Source organism: Microtus oregoni, unplaced genomic scaffold (assembly GCF_018167655.1).
Source record: "Microtus oregoni isolate MIOR12 unplaced genomic scaffold, Mior012 000013F_ref0000133, whole genome shotgun sequence".
NCBI classification, from domain to species: Eukaryota; Metazoa; Chordata; class Mammalia; order Rodentia; family Cricetidae; genus Microtus; species Microtus oregoni.
This window is the reverse complement of record NW_024543072.1, coordinates 207138-224238: the sequence shown is the minus strand read 5'-3', so window position 1 is coordinate 224238 and position 17101 is coordinate 207138. Positions and strand designations below refer to the sequence as shown.

At 49.0% G+C, this 17101-nt stretch overlaps 3 protein-coding genes across 8 annotated transcripts; 2 read left to right on the top strand and 1 right to left on the bottom strand.

Moving 5' to 3' along the window:
- The first annotated feature begins 4204 nt into the window (after positions 1-4204).
- Positions 4205-8963, top strand: LOC121455180 (nuclear receptor subfamily 1 group I member 3). Of its 5 annotated transcripts, none has more exons than XM_041662780.1 (9): positions 4205-4382; positions 4552-4694; positions 5114-5244; positions 6576-6745; positions 6930-7069; positions 7254-7399; positions 7495-7608; positions 7776-7878; positions 8708-8963. In XM_041662780.1, exons 2-9 carry the CDS (start codon positions 4558-4560, stop codon positions 8835-8837), a joined length of 1071 nt encoding a protein of 356 aa, XP_041518714.1. In that variant the 5' UTR covers positions 4205-4382; positions 4552-4557; the 3' UTR covers positions 8838-8963. The 5 variants fall into 5 exon arrangements, with proteins under 5 accessions (XP_041518714.1, XP_041518713.1, XP_041518717.1 ...); XM_041662779.1 differs by having other exon boundaries at positions 7492-7608; XM_041662783.1 differs by having other exon boundaries at positions 7776-7882; positions 8708-8841.
- Positions 7945-12637, bottom strand: LOC121455183 (mitochondrial import receptor subunit TOM40B). Its single transcript, XM_041662784.1, has 10 exons — positions 12513-12637; positions 12042-12291; positions 11702-11769; positions 11313-11405; positions 10925-11026; positions 10672-10777; positions 10372-10494; positions 10183-10259; positions 9874-9976; positions 7945-9736 (listed from the first exon to the last, which is right to left on the bottom strand). The coding sequence occupies exons 2-10, from the start codon at positions 12154-12156 to the stop codon at positions 9597-9599; spliced, it is 927 nt and encodes a 308-aa protein (XP_041518718.1). The 5' UTR covers positions 12157-12291; positions 12513-12637; the 3' UTR covers positions 7945-9596.
- A 1813-nt stretch (positions 12638-14450) lies between these two features.
- Positions 14451-16419, top strand: LOC121455275 (apolipoprotein A-II-like). 2 transcript variants are annotated; one of them, XM_041662922.1, is made up of 4 exons: positions 14451-14523; positions 14677-14763; positions 15069-15201; positions 16165-16419. In XM_041662922.1, the coding sequence occupies exons 2-4, from the start codon at positions 14712-14714 to the stop codon at positions 16283-16285; spliced, it is 306 nt and encodes a 101-aa protein (XP_041518856.1). In that variant the 5' UTR covers positions 14451-14523; positions 14677-14711; the 3' UTR covers positions 16286-16419. The 2 variants fall into 2 exon arrangements, with proteins under 2 accessions (XP_041518856.1, XP_041518855.1); XM_041662921.1 differs by having other exon boundaries at positions 14457-14523; positions 14674-14763.
- Positions 16420-17101: the final 682 nt, after the last annotated feature.

Below are 17101 nucleotides of genomic sequence, written 5' to 3'. Positions count from 1 at the left end.
AAAAAGAAAAGGAGATGACAGGGAGATGTAGAGGCCAGACAGACAGACATGGAGGAAGCAGGAAAGTAGGACAGACATAAATGAAAAAAAGGCTAAAAAGCCCCAAGGCAAAACCTAGCTGAACAGAAACAGGTTAAACTAAGTTAAAAGAGCTAGTGGGATAAGCTCAAGCTAAGGCTGAGCATTCATAATTAATAATAAGTCTCCATATCTTTATTTAGGAGCTGGTTGGTGGCCCAAAGAAAATTCCAACTACAGGTTTCTCACTCTTCCTCTCTCTCCCCCCACCCTCTGAAGCAGGGTCTCACTATGTAGCCCTGGCTGTCCTGGGGCTCACTCTGTAGACCAGGCTGTCCATAAACTCACAGAGATCCCCCTGCCTCTGCCTACCAAGCACCGGGACTCCTGAGTGGTGGTGCATTCTAGGCTCTTAGGGCTTTATTGCTGTAGTTAAACAAAAGTGAGGAGAAAAGAAGCCTGCTCATGGCTCCACCATATCTGCCTTCATGTTTCTGGCTTCTTGACGATCTGCGTTGCGCTTTCAGATTGAGTTTGTCTTTGTTTTCTCCTAGCTAATTCTTCATTGTCGCTTAAAAATCAACTCAGTTGCCACTCTTTCAAGAAGGAAATGGAAAATGGTATCACTCTGCCAAATCAGGATTAAGGTCCCTTCTTTTGATCATAATCCTCTGAACATAGCTCTATCAGAGGTCTGAATATATTTCTTTATATGTGTTAAAAGAACTGTCTGCTTAACAGGTTTAACCCTCATCAATACAGGAGAGTGTCTTACTCATCTTTTTATCATTGTATCTATGGTATAAGACCCTATGGTAGGGTCTCAATTGGTATTTGTAGTTTTGAAGTTTTTGTTTGTTTGGTTGGTTGGCTGGATGATTGGTTGGTTGATTTTTTTGGTTTTTTTGAGACAGGGTTTCTCTGTGTAACAGCCCCAACTGTCCTGGAACTCACCCTGTAGACCAAACTGACCTCAAACTCAGAGAGATCTTTCTACCTCTGCCTCCCAAGTTCTGGTATTAAAGGCGTGTGCCACCACTGCCCAGCTTCAGTCGGTGTTTGTTAATAGAAATAATTACTACACCATCTTCTGAAGTTCGTGGATAAATGTATTCTTGTGGTACACATAAAAACACTCTGGCATGCACATACACATAAAATAAATAATTTTAAGGCTAACTGTTGTGGAATAATCTTTTTGCACACTGTGACAATGTGTTGCTCTAACTGGCTTAATTAAAAGCTGAACAGCCAATAGCTTGGCAGGATTTCCAGGCACAGAGGATGCTGGGAAAAAGAAGGGCGGAGACAGGGCAAGAAAGCTGGATGGACAGTGCATAGATGAGGTAAATGAGCCTCAGGGCAGCACACACATTAATAGAAATGAGTTAATTTAAGTTAAGCTAGCTAGAAACAAGCTTAAGCTAAGGCTGAGCATTCATAATTAATAAGTTTCTGTGTCATGATTTGGGGGCTGGTGGTCCAAGAAAGCCTGCTACAAATGGGGCTGGGCTTTAGGGTTTCAAAAACCCGAGCCAGTCCCAGTGTTGCTCTCCCTCTTCCCCCGGCCTGCAAATCTGGATGTAGAAATCTTAGCTACTTCTCAAGCACCAAATGCGCCTGCATAGCACCATGCTTCCTGCCATGGTAATAATGGACTAAACCCCTGGAACTGTAATCAAGCACCAATTAAATGCTTTTTTTTTTCTTTAATAATAGTTTCCTTGAGCTAGGTGGGTGGTGGTTCAGGCCTTTAATCCCAGAACTCAGAAGGCAGAGGGAGGTGAATCTCCAAGTTAAAGGCCAGCCTGGTCTACAAAGACAGCCAAGGCTACATAGAGAAACCGTGTCTTGAAAAACCAAACCAAACAAACAAACAAACATGGCAACAACAAAATTGAACCAAGTATGGGAATCCTCTGATTGCTAGGTCAATCACACAGGTCCTACACAACCCATGCACTCAGCTCTAGGACAAGAATTCCCAAATCAAGTTCAACTACTTCTAACTTATTAGAGTCATGTGTGTGTGTGTGTGTGTGTGAGTGGGGGGGGGGCGTGTGTGTGTGTGTGCGTGCTTGCGTGTGTGTGCGTGCGTGTGCGTGCGTGTGGGGGGGGCACATGTGTAAATCAGCGGACAATCTTGGGTATCATTCACTTCTCAAGTGCCATCCGCTTTTTTTGTGAGGGTTTTTGCTGTTGTTTTTACATTCCTTTATTTGGGAAGGGGTGGACATATGCATTGATAGAGGTCATAGGACAACTTGCAGAGGGCCAATGTTCTCCTTCCACCATGTGGATTCTGGTATCAAAGAGGTCATCATGCCGGGCAGCAAGTGCCTTTACCCACTGAGTCATTACGCCAGCCCCACCCTGTTTTTTGAGACCAGTCTCTCACTGGTCTGGAATTTGCCAGCTAGGCTAGACTTACCCCAGAGATACACCTGTCTCTGCCTTCTTGGCATTGGGATTACAAGTATGTCCCCCTGTAATGAGTCTTTATCTGCTCCACCAGCTCCCAAATAATGACTCGAAGACATCGCATTAATTATGAGAGATCAGCCTTTAGCTTAAACTTATTCTTAACTAACTCTTATAAAAAATTAATCTGTGTTCTACCACATGACTCAAGGCTGTTACATCTCCTCCTGCACATCCTGCTTGTTCTGGATCTCCTGGCATCTCTGCCTTTCTTTTCCCTAGAGTTCTCTTTCTGTCCATTAGTCCCACCTATACCTCCTGCCTAGCAATTGGTCATTTAGCTTTTTATTAAACCAATCATACTGACACATCTTCACACAGTGTAAAGTAATATTCCACAACATCCACTGTGCCTTTTAGAACAATGTGGGTTTGGGTCTGATAAGATGGCTTGTGGGTTAAGAACACTGGCTGCTCTTCCAGAGGACCTGGGTTCAATTCCCAGCAAACACATGGCAGCTCAATATTGTGTGTGTAACTCCAATCCAAGGGATCTGGCACCCTTAAACAGACATGCATGTAGGCAAAAAAAAAAAAACTGTTGTGATCCACAAAAAACAAAGAACACAAAATAAAAAAATAAATAAAACTTAAAAAAAAAAAAGTGGGTTCTAGGATTTAAACCCAAGCCCTTGTTTGCTTGCATAGTAAGCACTTCAATGGCTGAGCTATTGCTCTACCACGTAGGGTTCCCTTTTATTCATATCTCAGTCATCCCAAGCAGGGAAGAGGTATCTCTTCTGACTTGATGCCTAAATTCTTAATCTCCTGAAGTCTTTTCAAAACAAATTTCTGGGGCTAGAGAGAAGGCTCAGAGGGTAAGAGCACTTAACGCTCCTGCAAAAGATTCAGGTTCAATCTTAGTACAGAACATTGTAGCTCACAAGCGCCTATAACTCCAGTCTCAGAAGATCAGACAATGTTCTCTAGTCTCTGTGTGTACTAGGTGTACACATTAAAAGAAAAAAATCAATAAATCTTTTTTAGAAAAAAAAAAAGAAAGAAAGAAAGAGCTGGGAGGTGGTGGCACACACCTTCAATCCAAGCACTTGGGAGGCAGAGGCCGGTTCATCTCTGTAAGTTTAAGGCCAACTTGGTCTACAGAGTAAGTAACAGGACAACTAAGGCTACACACAGAGAAACCCTGTCTTGAAAAGCCAAAAGGAAGAAGGAGGAGGAGAAGAAGGAAGAAAGGAAGGAGGGAAGAAAAAAGGAAGTAAGTAAGTGGGGGGCGGTTAAGAACACTGGGCTGGTCTTCTAGAGGACCTGGGTCAATCCCCAACACCATACGGCAGGTTATAACAGTCCTGTAACTCCAGTTCCAAAGGACCCGACATCCTCACACGCCTCACACAGACATACATGCAGGCAAAACACCTTTGCACATAAAATAAATAAATAAATTTCTTTGAGAGCCTGGTATAATTGTCATAGCTATCCTTTGACTATTGGCATACTGCATGTGAAAAACCTTGCCCTCTCTCCCTCTTCATCTCTCCTCACTTTATGCAGGATCCACGTAAAGAGAGGACTGTAGATTTAGCCTAAAGCTCACCAATAGGGAAAACAAGTAGCAGTTTTCAATGATCTGTGAGGGCCCCACCTATCATAGCCCCTCCCCATCTGCTACCAACCAACAGCTGGAACATGCTTAGGAAAACCTCCCGCCTCAGGTCTTTGCCCTGGGTCCAGAGTCTGCATCCTACCTACTACATATGGCACAGAGAGTACCCGGAGGTCACATGCATGAGACCTAGAGACAAGGTACCGAGGATAACCCCAAATTCCTGCAGCTCCTGAGATCACAAGGAGAGTAGGGTCAGCGTGGAGGCTTGGGGAGAGATTCTGTGGCCTGTATGCGGCGTGCTGCCTAAGAGAAACAGGTGGGTAATCTGTGGAAGGCCAGAGACCAAAAACAACATTTCTGCTTTTAGTGCAGACAGTGCTGGTATTGGGTGGAGGGTAGGTAGCCTTGGGAAGGGATCCCACAGAAGAAGAGGAAGAGAGTCTAGTGTGTTTCCGAGCTGACTGTTAACTTCCTCCCACATCCAGGAGACCATGACAGCCATGCTAACACTTGAAACCATGGCCAGTGGAGAGGAATATGAGCCGAGGAACTGTGTGGTGTGTGGAGACCGAGCCACAGGCTATCATTTCCATGCCCTGACTTGTGAGGGCTGCAAAGGCTTCTTCAGGTGAATGCTTTCTCCCCATCAGAAACAACCCCCACACTCCTATTAGGCCGCCTTGAAACGCTGGCCCATCTCCAAGCTTATGGGGCTGTCATACTCTCACAGCCAAGCTGTACTGTCCTGTGTCTAGCACCCTCAATCTTGCTGCCCCCAACACTGTATGGAACCGGTGACAATAGAACAGCAGGCCAACCATTTGTCCTAGAGGCTCAGCCTCTTAGTCAAGAGTAGTACACATGATCTGCCCAGGACCAAGTTAGTACTACACAATGAGGGTTCCTGAGTGGCCTCGCTTCCCCGTGAAAATGCTCCAGCAGCTTCTGAGGACCTTTGGACACAACTCAGATTAGCCTGTTGTTAAACCAGCAGCTGCCTGCTTCGCTGCCATCTCAGATCCTGCAGTGTCTTTCTCTGTCTCGCAGACGAACAGTCAGCAAAAACACTGGTCCCATCTGTCCATTTTCTGGAAGCTGTGAGGTCAGCAAAGACCAGAGACGCCACTGTCCAGCCTGCAGGTTGCAGAAGTGTCTAAACGCTGGCATGAGGAAAGACAGTGAGTTGGCCCCCTACCATCCCAGGACGCCATTGAGTGTGCTTCTCTGCTGTTTGGTATACCCAATAGCTCATGTTCCACATAGCAGGCAGAGTAAGCTTTTTGAAACTTAATTAGATTATGCCACAGTTCCCAAAGCTTCCAGTCTCTCTCTTTAAAAGTATTTTTTTTAATTTTTAATGTGTATAAGTGTTTACCTGCATATATGTCTGTGCACCTTGTGTATGCCTGGTGTTCACAGAGGCTCGAAGAGCATGTTGGATCCCCTGGAACTGGAGTTACAGATGACTATAAATTGCCATGTGAGTGCTGGGAATTGAACCCAGGTCCTCTGCAAGATCAGCCAGCGCTTTTAACCCTGAGCCATTTCTCCAGTCTCTCCCTGCTCCAATCTCCTTTAAGGTACATGATTTCATACAAATCCTACTTCAGACTTTGTCTCTTAAGCCCTTCAATACATACTAGCCACACTGGCTCGGTGCTGTCCTCGAGCGCCCCAAGCTTACTCTTCCCCAGGGCTTCCCCATTTCCTCTCCCCAAAATGTCCTTCCCCTTCAAAGTCACCTGGCTTGCCTCTTCTCTTCTATCTCTGGAGTACATGGTACCCGTCTTCTTGTAGGAACTTCTTAGTTATTCATTGCTGTGTTCCCTGTGCCAGGTAACTGTGCTGTGCTCCCACCAGATTAATGCAGCTGGCCTCCCACAGCTTCAGCCTGTCAGCTAAACAGCACAGTCACACTTAGGCATCAAGCCCGTCCGCCTCTCAAACTCCAGCACTTCCATCTCACACTCCTTTCACCATGGAGCGGGTGGAAAGGACACTGTAGAAGCCAAATGGCACTGCCTTGAGTTCCGCCTGTCTCACTTATTTTATGACTGTGGAAGTGTTGCTGGAGTCTACGCTTCTGAGAAATACGAAGCCTGCCCTGTCTAATTAGAGTCGCTACTGCCAGTGAAATCTAGCCATAGAACCTTTGAAAGTACAAAGCTATGCAAATCTAAAGTGACATTTTCAAAATAAAGACCCTTCTTCAACGTTCCCAAGGAGCCAAACATCTCCCCTTCCCACTGTACTCTCCACCCCTCCCTTTTTTCCCATGGTGCACTGTTTCCTGCTGCAGTGTGTCACCGGTAAATACGAGGTCAGTAGATGTGTGCAGGAACCCTCTGCCGCCTAGGCACACTGGTTCAGTGAAGTCCACGGAAGCCTCAGAAACCTTCCTTTCTTCCTCAGTCCTTACACGGGGAGACTGAGTAGCCTCGCCTCAAGGGGCAGAAGAAAGGTGCTCTCTGCTGCTCTCAACTTATGTCGTCTTTCTTGCCTGCCACAGTGATCCTGTCAGCAGAAGCCCTGGCATTACGGCGAGCCAGGCAGGCACAGCGGCGGGCACAGAAAGCATCCCTGCAGCTGAGTCAGGAGCAGAAAGAGCTGGTCCAGACCCTCCTAGGGGCCCACACTCGCCATGTGGTCCCCATGTTTGGCCAGTTAGTGAAGTTCAGGGTGAGAACTTACAGGATTTGTCCTGGGTGCCTGAGGGAGAGTGCTATTACCATGCCCTGACAGAGGACAGATCTCCAGAACCCCAGAGTGGGCAGGTTCCTCAGCCAGAAACCCTTCTAAGGCTGATGAGACCCAAAGGATGGCCAAGGCCGAGGCTTCTCACTCATCCTCTGAACTCTTCTAGCCTCCACCCCACCTGTTCGTCCATCACCGGCCCTTCCCCACTCTGGTCCCCGTGATGCCACTGCGCACACACTTTGCAGATGTCAATACTTTCATGGTGCAGCAGATTATCAAATTTACCAAGGAACTGCCTCTTTTTCGGTGAGTACCATGTGGTCTTTCAGGAAGTAAATGCTTCATAAACCATACCAGGCTCTGATAAAAGTCACATATCCGCTGGCCATTCTGAGCACTAGGCCTTTAATTTTCAGCACTAGGTATGTCAGTTGGGCCTTTTGATGGGCAGGCCTAAGTCTAAAGTGCCCTTATTTTCTGCCCCACACAGGGCCCTACCCATGGAGGACCAGATCTCCTTGCTCAAGGGAGCGGCTGTGGAAATACTGCACATCTCACTCAACCTTACTTTCTGTCTTCAAACGCAGAATTTCCTCTGTGGGCCTCTATGCTACAGAGTAGAAGATGCGGTCCATGGTAAGATGGTAGAAACAGCACAGGCTGTGTGTCCGTGGGGTATAAAGTATGAAGCGTGACCAGGAGGCTCCTAAGCCTACCGCCTCTCACAGTAGGGTTCCAGTGGGAATTTTTGGATTTGATCATGCGCTTCCATGGGACATTGAAACGACTAAAACTCCAGGAGCCCGAGTATGTGCTCATGGCTGCCATGGCCCTCTTCTCTCCTGGTGAGCATCATCCAAAAGCCAAGGAACTAACTCAGCCCCTTTAATCTATCCCTGACCATCATGCTTCCCAGCCCACAGTGTGGATCTATAGCGTTCTCAGTCCCTGTACCACGTGAGGCTCCCCACCTGGGTCCCTGCCATCTTGACCTTCCCGCCTCCTATCTCAGACAGGCCTGGAGTCACCCAGAGAGAAGAGATTGACCAGCTGCAAGAAGAGATGGCACTGATTTTGAACAACTACATCAAGGAGCAGCAGAGGCCCCAAAGTCGGTAGGTAGGAGGCTGGGGACTCACAGGCTGCACCGGGGGAAGGAAGGGATTGGAGAAACATTGGGATCAGAATGAATGCATTTACCGTTGTTTCCTTCGGGAACCTAGATCTTCCCTTGGGCCACCCCTATCACACCTAGTTCCAGTACCCAAACTGTGCACACTGCTGTTCCTTCTCACTTTTCCAAGTTTTTTTTTTTTTATTCAGTAGAGATGCAAAGTAGTAGCTCATAGCCTGTGTGTGATAGCATTCCTGAGACTGGTGATAGCCATCACCTCCTCTCCAACTTCATTCTTCTTTTTGGCCCTCTCCTTTCCCTTGGGTCAATTCCTTGAATTTTTCAGTTCCATTTGAAGTCCTGGTCATTCACAGTTTCATGGGCAAAGCCTGTCCCTGGCTCGATAGTCCAGGCTCTGAAGTTAATGCCACTTTTGTTTTGCTCATTCCTTGATAAATCAGTTTGCTAAGAGGGGGATGTTTTATACCATAGAACAACACACCCGCCTTCTAGAACTCCATCTAGAAGGCTCCACCTTCAGGTTCTATACAGTTGAAGTTTTGGCCAGGTCTAGTTCTTTACATTTGACCTCTAAGCCCTGGGTTCAGGAAAAACTAGGCACAAAGAAGGAAGACAGTGCTGACAGAGGCCCTCTTGGGGACTTCTGAACATTTTCAAAATGTAGTATGTGCCATCCACAGCAGGATTTTCTAATGTTCAGACTTAACCTCCTGGAGGGGACAGTTCGGGGGACTGAGGCCCCAGGACGAGACTCCTAGCTGCCTTATTTCCCTCTTCTTTCCCTGGTAACCCTACTACTCCTTCCAAAGGTTTCTGTATGCAAAGCTGATGGGCCTGCTGGCTGAGCTCCGGAGCATAAACAATGCATACTCGTATGAAATACAGCGCATCCAGGGACTGTCTGCTATGATGCCGCTGCTTGGGGAAATCTTCAGCTGAGGCCCAGGCTGGCCTCCTTCCCCAGACCCCCTGGGATACACTGGACTGGCAAGGGGAAATTGCTGGTGCCCAAGATAGGGACCAGCTAAAAGGAGCTCAGTGGCAGCAATGAAACACTGAACAGTATCTGTCTCTCCGTGCGGTTATCCATGGGGCATGGACAGGGCAGGGGGCAGAGAGTGGGGAGTTGGGGTGACCATAGGACCAAAGCAGTTCTCTGGAAACACAGAAGATGGGAAAGGAGGAAGTCTCAGGGCTAGGAGATGACGGTCCTTCAAGGAATGGGTGGGCCCATTCTTTGGTCTTTCTATGGCCAAAGATTTAGCTCTTTAACCCTATTTTCCCAACCTTGGGAGGCTGAGGGATGGAAAATGGGAGAAATGGTATAGGAAGTGAATCCCATGCAGATCTTTCTGCTTTGAAGAAGCTAATACCTTAATCAAATAAAAATAATAAAGAAGAAAGTAGGGTGAGGGAAGCCAGATACATCCCTTAATCCTTCTCCTTCAGTCCAGAGCCATAGAGATACGGAAAATTATAGTGGGGCTGCTGGCAGAATTGGGAACCTCAAACCACTGCCTCATGGGGAATTGATCGTGTGGCAGCTTCAGTTCCGAGGAGGACACGGTCCTGCCCGCCACTCTGCCCTAGAAGTCATCAGCAAGGTAGGCTCTGGAGAGGGACCTAGTTAGTCTCTGGCCCTAGGGCATCTGACTCAAAGGTTCCAGCTGCTGTGTGGAGGTCGCCTCCAGGACCACTTCAGCCCACGGTGATGCTGAAGCCACAATGGAATCTGTTGCGCCAGTGATTGAGGAAGGCTCCGAGGGCGAGAGTGACGGGCAGGGGGGGCATCTTCTTCTCCAACACAGCACCAACACACCAGTTACTGTCCACCAGGCCTGCCAGGCAAGAGGACACTGGTCAGGCTGTATAGCAGGACTTGGAATAAGGAGTTAACAGAAGCAAGGTAGAGCTTCCTCCCTTCCTGTGTAACCCCAAATCCCTCACCAGTTCCAAACATCACAATAACCCTCACCTCTAAACACCATATTGGCCTGGGGCAGAGTCAGGTGGTAACCAAAGGAGAAGGTTGTATCTTGTAGCCTTGTATTTGCCTCAAACTCCACTCCAACCTGAACCTGAGAAACAGGGACAAAAATGAGAGGAGGAACCGACACCTTGAATACCAGAAGAGTCCCAACAGGGTAGTAGCAAGCTGGGCGCATGAGTGGAGATGTATACCAGAGTGAGGGTAGGAAGAAGAATAGGCCGGGAGCTTGGGGGACCTGAGGGGCAGAGTTTCTCGCTGACCGACTAGGATAGCGGACCAGGTCAATAATCTTACCTGTTCATTTGCCCTGTGGTAATAACTTGCATGGGCCCCACCTGACCCAACATTCAACGTAGCTACCCAGTGTAGAGCTGGGGGGGAAAGTACAGAGGGAAAAGACAGTTACTGTAGTAGACACGGGCAAGGAACCCCAGAAAAGCCCAGAGTCGCTCCCCCTCACCACTGTCTCACTTGGCTCCATACCTGAGTACTTCCCAGCCAGAGTCAAGATGGCCCCCTCTTCGCCTGGTCGCCGGTGATAAACTAGCTCTCCTCCTAGCACCAGCCGTTGGGTGATGCTCTGCAGGAAGTGAGCGACCATGATCACTGTGGGCGAGTAAGGAGACAAGAGTCAGGTGTGTGCCCCTACCATCCAGTCATCCCCACTCTGGCCTGCCCAGAAAGTTCCTTTTCTAATCCCCAAACTACATTGAAGATGAAACGGCATGACTGACATTGTTTGCAAACGGACAAGCTAGAAAGAACTCCGTCCTAGCTCCCCACCTGACTCCCCAATCAGGTCAGGATTTCCCAGGGTCAGAGTGGCTGTGTAGTCCTCTCCCCGATACTCGCCATCAAACTGCCACGTCAGGAACTTGGCCTGCTGTGTCTGGGGAGGAGAGTAAGAAATAAAATACCCTTCCCCCTTTTTATGTTCAATATTGCCTCTGCTCCTCCCCCTAGACCCCCGAGGCAGGATACCCATGGAAGAGAGAGAGAGGTGCCTCAGCGGATGGAGGCAGGAACTGTGGGTCACCTGGAAGACAGCCTTAGCTCGTAGCCGCTCTGCCAACAGAAGCAAGACCTGGGCGTTGAGACTGCCACTGCTGTCCATATCCCCCACCACGGTGGGGAACACCTGTTAAGGAGTGTAGACAGGAAGGCTGAGATGGGTAGGTAGTTTTTATTGACCTAAACAGGAACACTAAGGGATTTCCGTAACGACCCACAGTGCCCCCTGGTGGGCGTCAAAGACAAACGCGGGCATCTTTGCACAGGCGTATCTCTCTACCCTGTCCCATTCAGAAGAGCCGCAGAGAACAAAGTTGCTGGATGATTTTCCTGACAGCACATACATTTCCTCCTCAAGACCTACGCCCGCGTGAGGGTCTAGGAAGTTGATGCAAATGTGGTGGAGCCCTCACCTCAGTGGGGCTAAGCTGCCAGTCCCCTGCGTAGGCGGCATGGAGATGATACCCTGGCAAGCCCAGGGCACTCATGTGCACAGTATGAGCCACCTGAGGAAAGAGGAGACGACGGAGAACACGACATTCTTCTTTAATTCCCTATCCCACCCTTGATCTTTTTCCATTCAGCGGGTGTTTCTAAAAACCTCAACTGTTCCGACATATGAAGAGGGTCACTGGATTTTAAGCAACAAGTCCCACAGGCAAAGAAAGGAAAAGGGACCCCCACATCGTCCCTCACTTGTCACACCTAGCCTTGCTAAGACTCTGGAGTAAGAGGTGTGAAGAAGAGGATCCGGGGATGGGCAGGGAGGTGAAGTGAGGAGGGGCCGGAGAAGTGGGAGCACCTGGAAATGGCTGCTCAGAACCTTGTTGACAACCAGCTTCACGCCCTCCATCTGTGCTGGAAATACATCTGAAAGAGTGAGGGGAAGGGAAGGAATAAGTACAGATGAGGACCCCCTAGCCAAGGAGATAGACCTCCCTTTCAGTCCCACATGAAGCACCGAAGGAAATGACCTCCTTTCAAATCCTGCAACAAAAATGCTCTGCTTTGGACATCTGACCCTTCTTGACTGCTGGATGCTCCAGCTGTGATCTCTCTGTTCACATCACGGGGCATCAGCATTCAAGAGCCTCCCCTCCTCTACCCCTTCCACCTAAGACACCCAAACCCCACATCCTCACCTTTGCACAACCGGTGCAGCTCATCGAAGCTCCCGGGGTTGGGCAGTGGTTCCTCTCGACGGGGGGTCCGGCGGGGTAAAGTCCCCAGCGGTGCCAGGCCCAGGGTGTTACCCATTTTAGTCCAGAGGACAGGGAGGGGTCGGGGTTAGCCTGGGGAAACAATCTATTGCTCCCTCTACCCCCCACGGGCTCCACCCCCCATCATCAGGCTCCCCAGTTTCAGAAACTTCCATAGGGTTCAATGCTAGACCTGCAACAAGGAACAGTAGGAGAAGAGAGCACCGATGGAAAAATTGAATCTCAGGCACACTCCCGCCCCAACGTTAATCCTTCACCCCCACCTGTCACCCCTGTCCGCTCTCCCATTATCTATTCTTAACCACCACCACAGGCTTCAGCTAGCTCCCTAGTTTCTCTATTCTTCATTCCCACGTCCCAAGGCTCTGCCCGCAATGGAACACTAACCCTTACCATCTCAAAGCATCCCGCTGCCTCTTTCCCCTAGGCACACCCCGGTCATCTTGATGGGGGCAGCCATCTTAAGTAATGGCAGAACTATAGCTTCAACCTGCATTCTAAGCATGGCCATAAGCGCCATCTTGGAAATGGGCAAAGGAAGCGCTCAAAGACCCAACCCACCCAATGATGAAAAAAGGTGCTTAAATTTCCAGTGACCAATGGGAGAGGAGGAAGCAGAAGAGTGGCAGCCCTGACGGCCCCAGAGCTTCAGTCCTCCGCTGCAGGGGCGAGTGGGAGTTTGTGGGTGGTACTTTAGACTTGAGTCGAAGGCCACGTAAGAAAGCCCAGCCTCTTCAAGGTCGAGAAAAATTTGTGTGCGTTTGAGACGCCAGAGGGAGCATTTTGTCCAGCATCGCTGGAGCTCCTTAAACCAGACCTGAGAAAAGTGAAACTACAGTTTGAGTTTGGAGACGTGTTTTATGAAGAGACGCTCGGGGAGGGATTGTGAAGACACCAGTTCGCATTACTCTCTACCTACCTAAAATCCTCTGGGGGATCCCCACAGCCGTCCCACACCTCCACAGGGCTGCTGCTCACAAACACAGCTCTCCCTTAGAAAATAGAACCCTATCACCACTACCTCCCCCGCTCTGGAATTCTACAAGCCAGGCCTTCTTGTTAGAATAGGAAAGGCTGTGAGTTTGAGGGAGGGGAGCGGGTTGTGGGCAGAACTAATTTCTGAAGCTGCCCTCTCTAGTTACTCCTTCTTTGCAGACAGGACTAAAGCAATCCAGGAATCCGACTCCTGCCTGTCCTTACACTCTGCCCCCAGGGCCAGGGGCAAGCGGCAGTGTGACAATAGAGCTACTTCACAAGAGGACAGCTGGAAATGGGAAAGATTTCTTGGTCATTGTCTGCACCCTGCCTCTCAGTAGTGTTCAGTGCACACAGGGTAAATTTGGGGGCCAAAGGGTGAAAGATAGCAATGTTTTCAATATCTACTTAGCTTCCACTGGAGAGCTCTGGGCCTAGGGAATGCGCCTCATAGTCGTCCCCCCATGACAATAATTAGAGCTCGGTCAAAGGGCCAGGACCTAACTGATAAGGTGATTAAATAACCAGGCATCTTCGACCTTTATCTGGACTGAAACCTCTTAACTGTTGCAGCTGGGAGCAGGAAGGAGGGCAGAGGCTATTTTTCTGAATTTGTTTTTTTGGGGGTAGGGATGGGAACCCAGGAGTGTTAGTCCACATTCTCATTACACATTAACTCAAAAAGGGACAGAGTCAGCGGTATCTGTTCTTGAATTCCCCTAAGCCCCATTCCCTGCCACTTCCGATTTCAATTCCTTTTTCCTGTTCTTCTCTCTCTCTCTCTCTCTCTCTCTCTCTCCTTTCTTTTTTTAAGACAGGGTCTCTCTATGCAGCCCTGAAACTCACTATATAGATCAGGCTGACCTCCTGAAACTCACTATATAGATCAGGCTGACCTCAAATTCACAGAGATCAGTCTGCCTCTGCCTCCCCAATGCTGGGAAGAAAGGCACATGCCATCATGCCTAGCTTCTTTCTCCTTTCTTTTGTTCCCAAACACCTCTTTGCCAGGTTGCTATGAAAGTATGAAACGTATAGGGTTGGGGGAATGAAGTCTATCCACAGTGAGGTAAAGATAACAAGGGCTATGGGCTTTGTGTCAGAACTTCCCAGAGAAATAGCTTTGAATCCTGATTCCCTGCTATGTATCAATCCCGTTAACTTCAGCCCTCTATCCCAAAAGAATAAAACATAGGCAGATAGATCTTGGTCTTCCCCTGAGTTTATACCCCCTGCCTCTCATTCGAACACCAAGAGTCCCTTTTGCTTGTTATTCCGTCCATCTCTGCAGCATGTTTACTCCAGCATGATCTCTGCCCCTCTGGACTTGCCATACTCGGCATCACCTGACAGGGGTGGGGAAGGAGAAGAGTATATAGCCCTGTCTCCATCCAGGCCGGGGTAGATGCCAAGGACAGCGACACTACAGGTATGATGGGGGAGCAAGGATGTGGGCAGCATGCAGAGAGGATGGGGCTTTGATTGTGGAAGGAATGGGAATTAAGTTAGTGTGGGCATTCAGGTGGGGGATCTCTGGAAGGGGCTACAGCCCATTTGACTTCAGTGTCCTTCCCACCAGCAGCACTGTTCCAAGGCTACGTTCCCACTGCCGCCATCATGAAGCTGCTTGCTATGGTTGTTCTGCTCGTCACTGTCTGTAGCCTGGAAGGTGAGTTTGTAATACGGAGAAAGGAAACCAGAGGAAAGAAGGTGCTGGGGCTCGTGGCTACCCAACTCTCTGTGCTTCTACAGATGAGTATGCCAGCAGAACCCAAGAGGAAAATCGTTCCCTTTCGAAAATCTAAAAAACAAAACAAAAACCCAGAAAACAAAAAACAAAACCTCAAATACCTAGCAGGACACCAGTTCGGGGAAGCGGCTGAAAGCTGGGATGGATCTTGTGAGGTGTGAGGGGAGACTGGGATTCACTGCTGGGAATCCAAATGAAAAGATGGTGCATATGTGTTTGTGTAGGGGCTTTGGTTCGGAGACAGGCAGAGGAGCCGGGTCTGCAGAGCCTGTTCAGTCAGTATTTTCAGACCATGACTGACTATGGCAAGGACTTGATGGAGAAGGCCAAGAGCACGGAGATCCAGACCCAAGCCAAGTAAGTCTCTAGGAGAGGACTCAAGGGGCTCCAGGACTGCAGAGAATAGGAAGACAGGCGTTCTCGTGGGAATCTTAACTCAGCGGCTGGGGTACCTGGAGATTAGGCTTAAAAATCGAGAAGAAAGCCAGGTGGTGGTGGCACACACCTTTAATCCCAGCACTTGGGAGGCAGAGGCAGGTGGATCTCTGTGAGTTCGAGACCAGCCTGGTCTACAAGAGCTAGATCCAGGACAGGCTCCAAAACCACAGAGACACCCTGTCTTGAAAAACAAAAACAAAAAAAAAATCAAGAAGAAAAATTCCTCCCTCACCCCAGTAGATCCATCCAGTGTATTCCTCAGGTGGGGGCAGCAGGAAGTGGACCTTGGACTCTAGTCGCTAGTGTCTGATGCCCTGCTTGCTGCATGGAAGGTCTACTCCTCCTCTTCCAGACTTTCCAGGGTACTTCAGGGTGCCCCATTTAGAAACCTGGGTTGTCACACACTGAGACAATGGGGGTGTTCTATCGGGAACTCACCAAGGCCAGCTGGCCTGGGTCTGAAAAAGCCTGGGATAAAACCGGACTCGCTGAACATAGCGGACAATGAGGACTACTGAGAACTCAAGAACAATGGCAATGGGTTTTTGATCCTACTGCACGTACTGGCTTTGTGGGAGCCTAGGCAGTTTGGATGCTCACCTTACTAGACCTGGATGGAGGTGGGTGGTCCTTGGACTTCCCACAGGGCAGGGACCCTGATTGCTCTTTGGGCTGAAGGAGGGGGACTTGATTGGGGGAGGGGGAGGGAAAGGGGAGGCGGTGGCGGGGAAGAGACAGAAATCTTTAATAAATAAATTAATTAATTAATTAAGAAAAAAAGAAACCTGGATTGGGTCAGTCTGCTCTGACCTTCACCACCAACACAGACCCGGTCAGCGACTGGGGCCCTTCACATCAGCATCTGGTCCTTCCCCTCCCCAGGGCTTACTTTGAAAAGACACATGAGCAGCTGACACCCCTGGTCAAGAAAGCCGGAGCAGATCTGATGAGCTTCCTCAGCAACTTTATGAACTTTGAGAAACCAGCTCCTGCTGCTAAGTGAGGTGTGGGGCACCCGTCTTCCTACCCCAGCTCCCCACTGGCCTGCCCTAGAGCCCCCTCCTGCCCACTGGCCTACCCTAAAGCCCCCACTCTACCTTCTGCCCGTGTTGTACAATAAATGCGGAAGGAATCAAACTGTGCCTCATGTCTTTGGGTGACTGGGAAGACCGTGGCAGAGTGGGGGAGGAGTAGGAGGAAGGAAAGAGATTAATCTGTTTCTAAAAGGGGAAAGGGACGAGAGTTTTGGTGTGAGCTGTGAAGAAAGGGCTGAAGAAATAAGTGTTGGACACGATAGAGTAGATGCCTGTGATTTGTCTCCACACAAAGGAGTCTCCCCCGTGAGTGGCTCAGTAGCATCACTGAAGGACATGGACCTAAACAAGGAATGAAGGACTCACAGCTCGGGGTCACGGAAAACAAGGGCAACCCCCAGAAGTTCTTCTTAACTTTCTCTGAATAGATCATGAGGTGGTTGTTGCTTTGTTTTCTAAAAAAAAAGCCCAGTGGTGTGACCCAAGACTCCATCTTTCCCTTTGAACCTGGAGAACACTGTTTCCGCCATCCCACAGTAAAAGATTAGGCTAACCCTTTTCTCCCAAAGCACTCTAGTTTCTTCCCTCAAAACCACTCATTTAGCCAGGTATGGTAGCACACAGCTGCCTTTAATCCTGGCACTCGGGAATTCCAGGACAGCCAGAGCTACGAAATAAAGAGGCCCTGCCTCAAGACAAAGCAAGCCAGTAAACAAACTGCAAAAGGAAAAAGAAAACAAAACAAAAAGGCTAAGGATATAGTTTATTTTTTTGTTGTTGTTGTT

Bases quoted from the DNA above. Each gene is read 5' to 3' on its own strand.
- LOC121455183 (XM_041662784.1), bottom strand. From the start codon at position 12,156: ATGGGTAACACCCTGGGCCTGGCACCGCTGGGGACTTTACCCCGCCGG. The intron at 11,406-11,701 runs GTGCTCCCACTT...CTCTTTCCTCAG, and splicing joins TTCTGAGCAGCCATTTCCAG to GTGGCTCATACTGTGCACAT. The intron at 10,778-10,924 runs GTGACCCACAGT...TCTCCTCCCCAG, and splicing joins GAGCTAAGGCTGTCTTCCAG to ACACAGCAGGCCAAGTTCCT.
- LOC121455180 (XM_041662779.1), top strand. From the start codon at position 4,558: ATGACAGCCATGCTAACACTTGAAACCATGGCCAGTGGAGAGGAATAT. The intron at 5,245-6,575 runs GTGAGTTGGCCC...TGCCTGCCACAG, and splicing joins CGCTGGCATGAGGAAAGACA to TGATCCTGTCAGCAGAAGCC. The intron at 7,070-7,253 runs GTGAGTACCATG...TGCCCCACACAG, and splicing joins AAGGAACTGCCTCTTTTTCG to GGCCCTACCCATGGAGGACC.
- LOC121455275 (XM_041662922.1), top strand. From the start codon at position 14,712: ATGAAGCTGCTTGCTATGGTTGTTCTGCTCGTCACTGTCTGTAGCCTG. The intron at 14,764-15,068 runs GTGAGTTTGTAA...GTGTTTGTGTAG, and splicing joins CACTGTCTGTAGCCTGGAAG to GGGCTTTGGTTCGGAGACAG. The intron at 15,202-16,164 runs GTAAGTCTCTAG...TCCCCTCCCCAG, and splicing joins GAGATCCAGACCCAAGCCAA to GGCTTACTTTGAAAAGACAC.